At 48.1% G+C, this 15,442-nt stretch overlaps 1 protein-coding gene across 1 annotated transcript in view; it reads left to right on the plus strand.

Annotated features, from left to right (window-relative positions):
* FAM20A (FAM20A golgi associated secretory pathway pseudokinase) overlaps nucleotides 1–15,442 on the plus strand; it is a 165,773-nt gene that overhangs the window by 109,910 nt on the left and 40,421 nt on the right. Inside the window, exon 3 of the mRNA XM_063960775.1 lies at nucleotides 1,123–1,173. Within this exon, the coding sequence (XP_063816845.1) occupies nucleotides 1,123–1,173 (51 nt within the window). The remainder of the gene's footprint in view (nucleotides 1–1,122; nucleotides 1,174–15,442) is intronic.

Raw genomic sequence — 15,442 nt, forward strand, 5'->3', positions numbered from 1 at the left:
TAGAAGGCCTTCACCTGCCAAAGAGTAAATGCCCCCAGGGGAAGAGCTACTCTCCAGGTTGTAGAAGCACCAGGAACTCAGAGGGCAAAACACAGATGTAGCCTCATCACTGTTTACCTACCAGTGGGAATATGGTACGAGTGTCCCTACAAGTGCAGGCTGCTGCCACCGCTGTTCCTGATTTATGACCCAAAGGGTTAAAATTGTGTAAATTAACAAATTAACGTCTGCGCATGCTTTCTGTGCTAAAACTCGCCCTTTGCATCGGTGTCCACAGATGCATCCGAATAATACTCAGCTTCTACATTAGTAAATATAATTTACGAAGTAAATATTATACACAGTAAATATCTTTCAGGGTGTAATTGATGAGACAGATTAATAATTGTGCAGCTCTCTAGGGAGGAACGTACTCTACATATTATATTACAACCACCTATGGTAATGATTTAGAAATTATTTTAAAAGAATGCTCAGTAAAAGAGGAACTATGTTTCTAAATATTAGCCGTATACATGGCAAAACGCACTGTATATGAGTTATTGAAGAATTAATCAGCTTGTAGTTCTGGATACTCATTAAATAAATTAGTACAAACAGATTATTGTTATTATTAGTATACTGACATTATTATTGACATTGTGTCTGTGTGAGGTGGCATCATTGCTCAGGAGGTATTGATTAAAGAGTCCAAATTCCTGGTAGAGGTGCTAGAAATGATAATCTACATAAGTACAGTAGAGTAGATGTTCAGATGCTGAGCAATTAACTCCGTTATTACTCTTCTCAAGCTCACCTCTTGTACTCATGTGACACATTCTGGATAGGAGACATGTGATTAGTATAGGCAGTGACTCAGATCCAGTACCCCCGGACCCTCACAACCATTCATTAGTCTGGGAACTGTTACAAGAAGCTGCTGAGATATGGCTAGTGTGCCACAGTAATTACAGCACTGTACTGCCTCATTGTATGCCAGCTCGCAGATGGCACAATTAGTGGGACTGCTAAGGACATAGGTTACAGGCTATCCTTGGCCATACAGTGTGTTGCGTTACTCCGTAGTCAGTGTGCCAAGCTGCTCTTTTATTAATCAACATATTTTTCATTTCTTTATTACAGACTACAGTGCAGATGAAAAAGCTTTGAATGGGGAGTGTGACTGCAGCCAAAGTGAGTGACCCTTCTTACAGTATTCTATTCTGTCTACTTAAGGGTAATAGCAGACCATTAAAATGGAAAGGGGATGTAAAATCAAATACATACTGAAAGGTTAGTTAGGAAAAAATGATGTGTTATAAAACGTAATCAGTTATTTTTCTTTTAATTGATCCTTTCTTAATGAGCGTTCAATTAATTAATCTACATGCTTGATTATGGTGATATACCATAATGTGTGCCTTAGAGTAACAGCAAAATGCCATATTTCTCTAACGTCCTAAGTGGATGCTGGGACTCCGTAAGGACCATGGGGAATAGCGGCTCCGCAGGAGACAGGGCACAAAATAAAAGCTTGAGATATCAGGTGGTGTGCACTGGCTCCTCCCCCTATGACCCTCCTCCAAGCCAGTTAGATTTTTGTGCCCGGCCGAGAAGGGTGCAAACTAGGTAGCTCTCCAGAGCTGCTTAGAATAAAAGTTTAGTTAGGTTTTTTTTATTTTCAGTGAGTCCTGCTGGCAACAGGCTCACTGCATCGTGGGACTAAGGGGAGAAGAAGCGAACTCACCTGAGTGCAGAGTGGATTGGGCTTCTTAGGCTACTGGACGTTAGCTCCAGAGGGACGATCACAGGTTCAGCCTGGATGGGTCACCGGAGCCGCGCCGCCGTCCCCCTTACAGAGCCAGAAGAGACGAAGGTCCGGTGAAAGCGGCGGCAGAAGACATCCTGTCTTCAAGACTAAGGTAGCGCACAGCACCGCAGCTGTGCGCCATTGCTCTCAGCACACTTCACACTCCGGTCACTGAGGGTGCAGGGCGCTGGGGGGGAGCGCCCTGAGACGCAATATAACACACATATACCTTAGCTGGCAAAAGGAATACATCACATATAGCTCCAGGGCTATATGGATGTATTTTTTCCCCTGCCATTTTACACAAAAAAGCGGGAGTTAAGGACGTCGTGAAGGGGCGGGGCCTATCTCCTCAGCACACTGGCGCCATTATTCCCTCACAGCTCCGCTGGAAGGACGGCTCCCTGATTCTCCCCTGCAGTACTGCATCTGATTCAGGGTAAAAAAGAGAAGGGGGGGCATTTTGGCAGCAAATAACTAGATTAACAGCAGCTATAAGGGATTAACACTTATATAAGGTTATCCCTGTATATATATAGCGCTGGGTGTGTGCTGGCAGACTCTCCCTCTGTCTCTCCAAAGGGCTAAGTGGGGTCCTGTCCTCTATCAGAGCATTCCCGGTGTGTGTGCTGTGTGTCGGTACGCGTGTGTCGACATGTATGAGGAGGAAAATGAGGTGGATGCGGAGCAGTTGCCTGTGTTAGTGATGTCACCCCCTAGGGAGTCGACACCTGACTGGATGATTGTGTTTAAGCAATTAAGTGATAATGTCAGCAATTTACAAAAAACTGTTGACGACATGAGAAAGCCGGCAAATCAATTAGTGCCTGTTCAGGCGTCTCAGACACCCTCAGGGGCCCTAAAACGGCCGCTACCTCAGTGGGTCGACACGGATCCAGATACAGATACTGAATCTAGTGTCGACGGTGACGAGACAAACGTAATGTCCAGTAGGGCCACACGTTACATGATCACGGCAATGAAAGAGGCATTGAACCTTTCTGACACTACAAATACCTCAAAGGCGGGTATTATGTGGGGTGTGAAAAAACTGCCAATAGTTTTTCCTGAGTCTGAGGAAATAAATGAGGTGTGTGATAAAGCGTGGGTTTCCCCCGATAAAAAACAGCTAATTTCTAATAAGTTATTAGCACTATACCCTTTCCCGCCAGAGGTTAGGGCACGGTGGGAAACACCCCCTAGGGTAGATAAGGCGCTCACACGTTTATCTAAACAAGTAGCGTTACCGTCCCCTGATACGGCCACCCTCAAAGAACCAGCTGATAGGAGGCTGGAAAATATCCTGAAAAGTATATACACACATACTGGTGTTATACTGCGACCAGCAATCGCATCAGCCTGGATGTGCAGTGCTGGAGTCGCATGGGCGGATTCCCTGACTGAGAATATTGATACCCTGGATAGGGACAATATTCTGTTAACTATAGAACATTTAAAGGATGCATTGCTATATATGCGTGATGCGCAGAGGGATATTTGTACCCTGGCATCAAGAGTAAGCGCAATGTCCATCTCTGCCAGAAGAGCATTATGGACCAGACAGTGGTCAGGGGACGCAGATTCCAAACGGCACATGGAAGTATTGCCGTATAAGGGGGAGGAGTTATTTGGGGCTGGTCTAACAGACCTGGTGGCCACGGCAACGGCTGGAAAATCCACCTTTTTACCCCAGGTTACTTCACATCAACAGAAAAAGACACAGTCTTTTCAAACTCAGTCCTTTCGTTCCCATAAGTACAAGCGAGCAAAAGGTCACTCTTTTCTGCCCAAGGGCAGAGGAAGAGGAAAAAGGCAGCACCATGCAGCCGCTTCCCAGGAGCAGAAGCCCTCCCCTGCTTCTGCCAAGTCTTCAGCATGACGCTGGGGCTTTACAAGCAGACTCAGACACGGTGGGGGCCCGTCTCAAGTATTTCAACGCGCAGTGGGCTCACTCGCAAGTGGATCCCTGGATTCTACAGGTAGTATCACAGGGTTACAAACTGGAATTCGAGGCGTTTCCTCCTCATCGGTTCCTGAAGTCTGCTTTACCAAAGTCTCCCTCCGACAGGGAGGCAGTTCTGGAAGCCATTCACAAGCTGTACTCCCAGCAGGTGATAATCAAGGTACCCCTCTTACAACAGGGGAAGGGGTATTATTCCACACTATTTGTGGTACCGAAGCCGGACGGCTCGGTGAGACCAATATTAAATCTAAAATCTTTGAACACTTACATAAAAAGGTTCAAATTCAAGATGGAGTCACTCAGAGCGGTGATAGCGAACCTGGAAGAGGGGGACTATATGGTGTCGCTGGACATCAAGGATGCTTATCTCCACGTCCCAATATATCCTTCTCACCAAGGGTACCTCAGGTTTGTAGTACAAAACTGTCATTATCAGTTTCAGACGCTGCCGTTTGGATTGTCCACGGCGCCTCGGGTCTTTACCAAGGTAATGGCCGAAATGATGATTCTTCTACGAAGAAAAGGCATCTTAATTATCCCTTACTTGGACGATCTCCTGATAAGGGCAAGAACCAAGGAACAGTTAGAAGTCGGAGTGGCACTATCTCAGGTAGTGCTAAGTCAGCACGGATGGATTCTAAATATTCCAAAATCGCAGCTGATTCCAACGACACGTCTACTGTTCTTAGGAATGATTCTGGACACAGTCCAGAAGAAGGTGTTTCTCCCGGAGGAGAAGGCCAGGGAGTTATCCGAGCTAGTCAGGAACCTCCTAAAACCAGGACAGGTCTCAGTGCATCAGTGCACAAGGGTCCTGGGAAAAATGGTGGCTTCTTACGAAGCGATTCCATTCGGAAGATTCCATGCAAGAACTTTTCAGTGGGATCTACTGGGAAAATGGTCCGGATCGCATCTTCAGATGCATCAACGGATAACCCTGTCGCCAAGGACAAGGGTGTCTCTCCTGTGGTGGCTTCAGAGGGCTCATCTACTAGAGGGCCGCAGATTTGGCATTCAGGATTGGATCCTGGTAACCACGGATGCCAGCCTGAGAGGCTGGGGAGCAGTCACACAGGGAAGGAATTTCCAGGGCTTGTGGTCAAGCATGGAAACATCTCTTCATATAAACATTCTAGAACTAAGGGCCATTTACAATGCCTTAATTCAAGCAAAACCTCTGCTTCAGGGTCAGGCGGTGTTGATCCAGTCGGACAACATCACGTCAGTCGCCCACATAAACAGACAGGGCGGCACGAGAAGCAGGAGGGCAATGGCAGAAACTGCAAGGATTCTTCGCTGGGCGGAAAATCATGTGATAGCACTGTCAGCAGTGTTCATTCCGGGAGTGGACAACTGGGAAGCAGACTTCCTCAGCAGACACGACCTTCACCCGGGAGAGTGGGGACTTCACCCAGAAGTCTTCCACCAAATTGTAAACCGTTGGGAAAGACCAAAGGTGGACATGATGGCGTCACGTCTAAACAAAAAACTGGACAGATATTGCGCCAGGTCAAGGGACCCTCAGGCAATAGCAGTGGACGCTCTGGTAACGCCGTGGGTGTACCAGTCAGTGTATGTATTCCCTCCTCTGCCCCTCATACCGAAAGTATTGAGAATCATAAGAAGGAGAGGAGTAAGAACTATACTCGTGGTTCCGGATTGGCCAAGAAGGTCTTGGTACCCGGAACTTCAAGAGATGCTCACGGACGAACCGTGGCCTCTGCCTCTAAGACAGGACCTGCTACTGCAGGGGCCTTGTCTGTTCCAAGACTTACCGCGGCTGCGTTTGACGGCATGGCGGTTGAACGCCGGATCCTGAAGGACAAGGGCATTCCAGAAGAAGTCATCCCTACTCTGGTAAAAGCCAGAAAGGAAGTAACCGCAAAACATTATCACCGCATTTGGCGTAAATATGTTGCGTGGTGTGAGGCCAAGAAGGCCCCTACACAGGAATTTCAACTGGGTCGTTTCTTGCATTTCCTGCAAACAGGACTGTCTATGGGCCTAAAATTAGGGTCCATTAAGGTTCAAATTTCGGCCCTGTCGATATTCTTCCAGAAAGAACTGGCTTCAGTACCTGAAGTTCAGACTTTTGTGAAAGGGGTGCTGCACATACAGCCTCCTTTTGTGCCTCCAGTGGCACCTTGGGATCTCAGTGTTGTGTTGAGATTTCTAAAATCACACTGGTTTGAACCATTGTCTACGGTAGATTTAAAAAATCTCACGTGGAAGGTGTCGATGCTGTTGGCCTTGGCTTCAGCTAGGCGTGTGTCAGAATTGGCGGCTTTATCATGTAAAAGCCCTTACCTAAATTTTCATTCTGACAGGGCGGAATTGAGGACTCGTCCTCAATTTCTACCTAAGGTGGTTTCTGCATTTCACATGAACCAACCTATTGTGGTACCTGCGGCTACTAGGGACTTAGAGGACTCTAAGTTGCTGGACGTTGTCAGGGCCTTGTAAATATATGTTTCCAGGACGGCTGGAGTCAGGAAAACTGACTCGCTGTTTATCCTGTATGCACCCAACAAGCTGGGTGCTCCTGCTTCAAAGCAGACGATTGCTCGTTGGATTTGTAGTACAATTCAGCTTGCACATTCCGTGGCAGGATTGCCACAGCCAAAATCAGTAAAAGCCCATTCCACAAGGAAAGTGGGCTCATCTTGGGCGGCTGCCCGAGGGGTCTCGGCTTTACAACTTTGCCGAGCAGCTACTTGGTCAGGGGCAAACACGTTTGCTAAATTCTACAAATTTGATACCCTGGCTGAGGAGGACCTGGAGTTCTCTCATTCGGTGCTGCAGAGTCATCCGCACTCTCCCGCCCGTTTGGGAGCTTTGGTATAATCCCCATGGTCCTTACGGAGTCCCAGCATCCACTTAGGACGTTAGAGAAAATAAGATTTTACTTACCGATAAATCTATTTCTCGTAGTCCGTAGTGGATGCTGGGCGCCCATCCCTAGTGCGGATTGTCTGCAATACTTGTATATAGTTATTGTTACAAAAAATTCGGGTTATTATTGTTGAGCCATCCTTTCAGAGGCTCCTTTAAATTTATCATACTGTTAACTGGGTTCAGATCACGAGTTGTACGGTGTGATTGGTGTGGCTGGTATGAGTCTTACCCGGGATTCAATATCCTTCCTTATTATGTACGCTCGTCCGGGCACAGTATCCTAACTGGCTTGGAGGAGGGTCATAGGGGGAGGAGCCAGTGCACACCACCTGATATCTCAAGCTTTTATTTTGTGCCCTGTCTCCTGCGGAGCCGCTATTCCCCATGGTCCTTACGGAGTCCCAGCATCCACTACGGACTACGAGAAATAGATTTATCGGTAAGTAAAATCTTATTATTACCAGAAATGTATGCAGTTATACTATTCATGAACTTATATAGATACTTGTGTGACATAACATTTTTTTGGGGAAAAGTCATCGATTAAAAGTGTAGCAAAAATACCACACAACAATTCTCACAGTGAGGTGAGAAATGTACATATTGGTCTGCCCTCTCCTACCCTTATGAAGCTGTCTCCTTTTAGGACCACGTTGTCACTACTACTATTGATTTATCTTACGTCCTAGAGGATGCTGGGGTCCACATTAGTACCATGGGGTATAGACGGGTTCACCAGGAGCCATTGGCACTTTAAGAGTTTGAGAGTGTGGGCTGGCTCCTCCCTCTATGCCCCTCCTACCAGACTCAGTTTAGAAAATGTGCCCGGAGGAGCCGGTCACAGCTAGGGGAGCTCTCCAGAGTTTCTCCAGTAAAGTTTATGTTAGAGTTTATTATTTTACAAGGAGGCTGCTGGCAACAGCCTCCCTGCTTCGTGGGACTAAGGTGGGGAGTAGTGTCCACCCTGTGTGGTCTGAGCCACTATCTCCGCTGACAGGACACTGAGCTCTGAGGGGATAGATTGTTCCCCGCCACAGGGGATCGCTCACCCCAGCAGCATGCCGCCACCCCCTTACAGAGCTGAAGATCGGTGACGAGTGAGTCACCGACCTCCCTAGCAAGCGGGGGCCGGTGTGAAGAGTGTGGCATCAGGGTAGAAGTGCCGTATTAACTGCGCTCCGGAGGCTCAGTGGTACATAGTGTGGCGCTGTGAGGGGAACACTGAGCCAGCGCCTACACCCTACACTGGTCACACAGCCTGTCGGGGTCCCGGGATCTCAGCCAGCATAAATCCTCAGGCCAGTATAATCCTATGAAGAGTGGAAAGACAGCGCCATTTTGGGTGCGGAGCTTCTCCTCGGAGCGGACCCAGCAGCATTCAGCGCCATTTTCCTGCCTGCACAACGCTGTCAGTGAAGAGCAAGTCCCTCCACAGCAACTCCAGCTATCTCTCACGGTACCAGGGGGTTGAAGAAGGAAGGGGGGGGGGGGGGGGGGGGAGGCTGCAAAACGAATGTGTAACCTATGAAGGGGGTCTACCTTTATATTAAAAGCGCTGTGTGTGGGTTGGCTCCAATCTCTGTGTCTCTCTTGCCATTCTTGAGGGTGAAACTCTGTCTGTCCTCGTGTGTGTGTGTGTGTGTGTGTGTGTGTGTGTGTGTGTGTGTGTGTGTGTGTGTGTGTGTGTGTGTGTGTGTGTGGAGTGTCTGTGGTCTCCATTAAGCAATGTCCTGGAACTCTGTGTCATATGCTGCAGAGGATATGTCCTCTCAGGATGATCCCATTCCATGTGATCAGGATTGCACTGGTTTAGCACAGTTTCCAGCAAGGGAGCCTGAGTGGTTATCCTCTATCAAATCTATGATTTCTCAGATTTCAAATAGGGTTGCACAAAATGAATCTGCAACTCAGGCTTTACAGAACTCTATGGCAGTCTGGCCCAGTTCTGGTACATCAGGACTCCCCGCTGTATATTCACATAAACGTGCTCTTGCACAGATCATGGAGGATGATACCGATTCTTATACTGCAGACAGTAACGGGGATGTGTTGCGGGGGGCAGACTATTTTACAAAAGGGGTGAAGTTGATGATAGAGGCTATTAGGGATGTGTTGAATATTGCTGATACAACACCCGAGCAGGTTGAGGTGGCTTACTTCACTGAAAATAAGAAAGCCTCGCTACCCTTCCCTGCGTCAAATGAATTAAATGCTATATTTGAAAAGGCTTGGGAAAACCCGGATAAAAAATTCCAGATACCAAAAAGGGTTCTGGTAGAGTTTCCTTTCCCGGTAGAGGATAGGAAAAAATGGGAAAACCCGCCTATTGTTGACGCGTCAGTATCCAGACTCTCAAAAAAGGTGGTTTTACCTGTTCCAGGATCTACTGCCTTGAAAGAGCCGGCTGATCGTAAAATTGATAATACACTCAAATCCATGTACACGGCTTTTGGGGCAATACTACGTCCCACTATTGCCAGTGCTTGGATTGCCAAAGCTATAGTAAAGTGGTCAGGCACGTTACTTGAGGACTTGGATGCTATGGAGAATTGTGATGTTGAATTGTTTTTACGTAACATTCAGGATTCAACAGGATTTCTGGTAGAATCCATGAAAGACCTGGGTTCCATGGCTGCGGGAATTTCTTCCATGTCAGTATCAGCTCGTCGAGGACTGTGATTGCGCCAGTGGTCTGCTGACGCGGAATCCAGGAGAAATGTGGAGACCCTACCCTACACAGGTCAGGCTCTTTTTGGGGAAGCATTAGATGCGTGGATCTCCACGGCTACAGCTGGTAAGTCACCCTTTCTTCCCTCAGCTACACCTGCTTCTAAGAAACCCTTTTCTTCAGTTACTTCACAGCCCTTTCGGTCTACCAAGCACAGAAAGGCCAAGCAGTCCAACATGTTCTTTCGGGGAGGTCGGCCCAAGTTCAAGAAACCTGTGGCTGCAGGTTCCCAGGAACAGAAACCTGCTTCAGGTACACCAAAGTCCTCCGCATGACAGAGGGGCCGGTGGGAGCGAGACAGACATTTCAGTCATGTCTGGGTGTCTTCCAGCCTGGACCCCTGGGTGCAAGATAGTGTATCCCAGGGGTACGGGCTGGAATTTCAAAATCTCCCTCCTCACTGATTTTTCAGATCAGGCTTACCAGCTCTGCTGGCAGACAGGACTTTCCTGCAAGAAGCCGTCCAGAAGTTAGTGGAGGCACAGGTCATTGTGCCAGTACCACCTCTTATGCAAAACAAAGGTTATTATTCGGACCTTTTCGTGGTACCGAAACCGGATGGTTCGGTCAGGTCCATTCTGAACTTAAAAATAAGATTTTACTTACCGATAAATCTATTTCTCGTAGTCCGTAGTGGATGCTGGGGACTCCGTCAGGACCATGGGGATATAGCGGCTCCGCAGGAGACAGGGCACAATAATAAAAGCTTTAGGATCAGGTGGTGTGCACTGGCTCCTCCCCCTATGACCATCCTCCAAGCCTCAGTTAGGATACTGTGCCCGGACGAGCGTGCATAATAAGGAAGGATATTGAATCCCGGGTAAGACTCATACCAGCCACACCAATCACACCGTACAACCTGTGATCTGAACCCAGTTAACAGTATGATAACAACGAAGGAGCCTCTGAAAAGATGGCTCACAACAAGAATAACCCGATTTTTGTAACAATAACTATGTACAAGTATTGCAGACAATTCGCACTTGGGATGGGCGCCCAGCATCCACTACGGACTACGAGAAATAGATTTATCGGTAAGTAAAATCTTATTTTCTCTGACGTCCTAGTGGATGCTGGGGACTCCGTCAGGACCATGGGGATTATACCAAAGCTCCCAAACGGGCGGGAGAGTGCGGATGACCCTGCAGCACCGAATGAGAGAACTCCATGTCCTCCTCAGCCAGGGTATCAAATTTGTAGAATTTAGCAAACGTGTTTTCCCCTGACCAAGTAACTACTCGGCAAAGTTGTAAAGCCGAGACCCCTCGGGCAGTCGCCCAAGATGAGCCCCCTTCCTTTTGGAATGGGCTTTTACCGATTTTGGCTGTGGCAGGCCTGCCACAGAATGTGTAAACTGAATTGTATTACAAATCCAGCGAGCAATCGTCTGCTTAGAAGCAGGAGCACCCATCTTGTTGGGTGCATACAGGCTAAACAGCGAGTCAGATTTTCTGACTCCAGCCTTCCTGGAAACATATTTTTCAGGGCCCTGACAACGTCAAGTAACTTGGAGTCCTCCAAGTCCCTAGTACCCGCAGGTACCACAATAGGTTGGTTCATGTGAAAAACAGAAAACACCTTAAGGAGAAATTGAGGACGAGTCCTCAATTCTGCCCTGTCAGAATGAAAAATTAAGTAAGGGCTTTATATATGATAAAGCCGCCAATTCTGACACACGCCTGGCTGAAGCCAGGGCTAATAGCATCGTCACCTTCCATGTGAGATATTTTAAGTCCACAGTGGTGAGTGGTTCAAACCAATGTGACTTTAGGAAACTCAAAACAACATTGAGATCCCAAGGTGCCACTGGGGCACAAAAGAAGGCTGTATATGCAGTACCCCTTTTACAAACATCTGAACGTCAGGCACTAAAGCCAGTTCTTTCTGGAAGAAATTCGACAGGGCCGAAATTTAACCCTTAATGGACACTAATTTTAGGCCCATAGACAGTCCTGTTTTCAGGAAATGTAGGAAACGACCCAGTTGGAATTCCTCTGTAGGGGCCTTCTTGGCCCCACACCACGCAACATATCTTCGCCAAATGCGGTGAAAATGTTTTGCGGTTACATCCTTCCTGTCTTCGACCAGGGTAGGGATGACTTCATCTGGAATGCCCTTTCAGGATCCGGCGTTCAACCGCCATGCCGTCAAACGCGGCCGCGGTAAGTCTTGGAACAGACAAGGCCCCTGCTGGAGCAGGTCCTTTCTTAAAGGTAGAGGCCACGGGTCTTCCGTGAACATCTCTTGAAGTTTCGGGTACCAAGTCCTTCTTGGCCAATCCGGAACCACGAGTATCATTCTTACTCATCTCCCTCTTATGATTCTCAGTACTTTTTGTATGAGAGGCATAGGAGGGAACACATACTCTGACTGGTACATCCACAGTGTTACCAGAGCGTCCACCGCTATTGCCTGAGGGTCCCTTGACCTGGCGCAATATCTAGTTTTTTGTTCAGGCGGGACGCCATCATGTCCACCTTTGGTTTTTCACAACGGTTTACAATCATGTGGAAGACTTCCCGATGAAGTCCCCACTCTCCCGGGTGGAGGTCATGCCTGCTGAGGAAGTCTGCTTCCCAGTTTTCCACTCCCGGAATGAACACTGCTGAGAGTGTTATCACATGATTTTTCGCCCAGCGAAGAATCCTTGCAGTTTCTGCCATTTCCCTCCTGCTTCTTGTGCCGCCCTGTCTGTTTACGTGGGCGACTGCCGTGATGTTGTCCCACTGGATCAATACCGGCTGACCTTGAAGCAGAGGTCTTGCTAAGCTTAGAGCATTGTAAATTGCCCTTAGCTCCAGTATATTTATGTGGAGAGAAGTCTCCAGACTCGATCACACTCTCTGGAAATTTTTTCCTTGTGTGACTGCTCCCCAGCCACTCAGGCTGGCATCCGTGGTCACCAGGACCCAGTCCTGAATGCCGAATCTGCGGCCCTTTCATAGATGAGCACTCTGCAGCCACCGCAGAAGAAACACCCTTGTCCTTGGAGATAGGGTTATCCGCTGATGCATCTGAAGATGCGATCCGGACCATTTTTCCAGCAGATCCCACGTAAAGGTTCTTGCGTGAAATCTACCGAATGGGATCGCTTTGTAAGAAACCACCATTTTTCACAGGATCCTTGTGCAATGATGCACTGATACTTTTCCTGGTTTTAGGAGGTTCCTGACTAGCTCGGATAACTCCCTGGCTTTCTTCTCCGGGAGAAAACATCCTTTTCTGGACTGTGTCCAGAATCATCCCTAGGAACAGTAGACGTGTCGTCGGAAAAAACTGCGATTTTGGAATATTTAGAATCCACTCGTGCTGTCGTAGAACTACTTAAGATAGTGCTACTCCGACCTCCAACTGTTCTCTGGACCTTGCCCTTATCAGGAAAGCGTCCATATTTCTTTTAAGAAGAATCATCATTTCGGCCATTACCTTGGTAAAGACCCGGGGTGCCGTGGACAATCCAAACGGCAGCGTCTGAACTGATAGTGACAGTTCTGTACCACGAACCTGAGGTACCCTTGGTGAGAAGGGCAAATTTGGACATGTAGGTAAGCGTCCCTGATATCCAGTGACACCATATCGTCCCCTTCTTCCTGGTTCGCTATCACTGCTCTGAGTGACTCCATCTTGATTTGAACGCTTGTATGTAAGTGTTCAAATATTTCAGATCTCACCTAGCCGTCTGGCTTCAGTACCACAATATAGTGTGGAATAATACCCCTTCCCTTGTTGTAGAAGGGGTACTTTGATTATCACCTGCTGGGAATACAGCCTGTGAATTGTTCCCAATACTGCCTCCCTGTCGGAGGGAGACGTTGGTAAAGCAGACTTCAGGAACTTGTGAGGGGGAGACGTCTCGAATTTCCAATGTACACCTGGGATACTACGTGTAGGATCCAGGAGTCCACTTGTGAGTGAGCCCACTGCGTGCTGAAACTCTTGAGATGACCCCCTACCGCACCTGAGTCCGCTTGTACGGCCCCAGCGTCATGCTGCGGACTTGGCAGAAGCTGTGGAGGGCTTCTGTTCCTGGGAATGGGCTGCCTGCTGCAGTCTTCTCTTCTTCCCTTTCCTCTACCCCTGGGCAGATATGACTGGCCCTTTTGCCCGCCTGCCCTTATGGGGACGAAAGGACTGAGACTGAAAAGACTGTGTCCTTTTCTGCTGAGATGTGACTTGGGGTAACAAAAGGTGGATTTTTCAGCTGTTGCCATGGCCACCAGGTCCGATGGACCGCCCCTTTATACGGCAATACTTCCATGTGCCGTCTGGAATCTGCATCACCTGACCACTGTCGTCTGGCAGATATGGACATCACATTTACTCTTGATGCCAGAATGCAAATATCCCTCTCCGCATCTCGCATATATAGAAATGCATCCTTAAAATGCTCTATAGTCAATAAAATCTTGTCCCTGTCAAGGGTATCAATATTTTCAGTCAGGAAATCCGACCAAGCCCCCTCAGCGCTGCACATCCAGGCTGAGGCGATTGCTGGTCGTAGTATAACACCAGTATATGTGTATATACTTTTAGGATATTTTTCAGCTTCCTATCAGCTGGCTCCTTGAGGGCTGCCGTATCTGGAGACGGTAACGCCACTTGTTTTTATAAGCGTGTGAGCGCCTTATTCACCCTAAGGTGTGTTTCCCAACTCGCCCTAACTTCTGGCGGGAAAGGGTATACCGCCAATAATTTTCTATCGGAGGAAACCCACGTATCATCACACACTTCATTTAATTTATCTGATTCAGGAAAAACTACAAGTAGTTTATTCACACCCTACATAATACCCTTATTTGTGGTACTTGTAGTATCAGAAATATGTAACACCTCCTTCATTGCCCTTAACATGAAACGTGTGGCCCTAAAGGAAAATACGTTTGTTTCTTCACCGTCGACACTGGAGTCAGTGTCCGTGTCTGTGTCTGTGTCGACCGACTGAGGTAAATGGGCGTTTTTACAAGCCCCTGACGGTGTCTGAGACGCCTGGACAGGTACTAATTTGTTTGCCGGCCGTCTCATGTCATCAACCGACCTTGCAGCGTGTTGACATTATCACGTAATTCCTAAATAAGCCATCCATTCCAGTGTCGACTCCCTAGAGAGTGACATCACCAATACAGGCAATTTGCTCCGCCTCCTCACCAACATCGTCCTCCTACATGTCGACACACACGTACCGACACACAGCACCCACACAGGGAATGCTCTGACAGAGGACAGGACCCCACTAGCCCTTTGGGGAGACAGAGGGAGAGTTTGCCAGCACACACCAAAAACGCTATAATTATACAGGGACAACCCCTTATACAAGTGTTTTCCCTTATAGCATTTTTATATATGTAATCATATCGCCAAATAAGTGCCCCCCCTCTCTGTTTTAACCCTGTTTCTGTAGTGCAGTGCAGGGGAGAGCCTGGGAGCCTTCCTCACAGCAGAGCTGAGCAGGAAAATGGCGCCGTGTGCTGAGGAGAATAGGCCCCGCCCCCTTTTCGGCGGGCTCTTCTCCCGGAGTTTGTGAGATCTGGCAGGGGTTAAATACATCCATATAGCCTCAAGGGCTATATGTGATGTATTTTAGCCATAAAAAGGTATTATACATTGCTGCCCAGGGCGCCCCCCCCAGCGCCCTGCACCCTCAGTGACAGTTGGTGACTGTTGGTGAAGTGTGCTGACAACAATGGCGCACAGCTGCAGTGCTGTGCGCTACCTTATGAAGACTGAAAGTCTTCTGCCGCCTGTTTCTGGACCTCTTCAACTTCGGCATCTGCAAGGGGGGTCGGCGGCACGGCTCCGGGACGAACCCCAGGGTGAGACCTGTGTTCCGACTCCCTCTGGAGCTAATGGTGTCCAGTAGCCTAAGAAGCAAATCCATCCTGCACGCAGGTGAGTTTTCTTCTCTCCCCTAAGTCCCTCGTAGCAGTGAGCCTGTTGCCAGCAGGACTCACTGAAAATAAAAAACCTAACTTAAACTTTTATTCTAAGCAGCTCAGGAGAGCCACCTAGATTGCACCCTTCTCGTCGGGCACAAAAATCTAACTGAGGCTTGGAGGATGGTCATAGGGGG

Source organism: Pseudophryne corroboree, chromosome 3, assembly GCF_028390025.1.
Source record: "Pseudophryne corroboree isolate aPseCor3 chromosome 3, aPseCor3.hap2, whole genome shotgun sequence".
NCBI lineage: Eukaryota > Metazoa > Chordata > Amphibia > Anura > Myobatrachidae > Pseudophryne > Pseudophryne corroboree.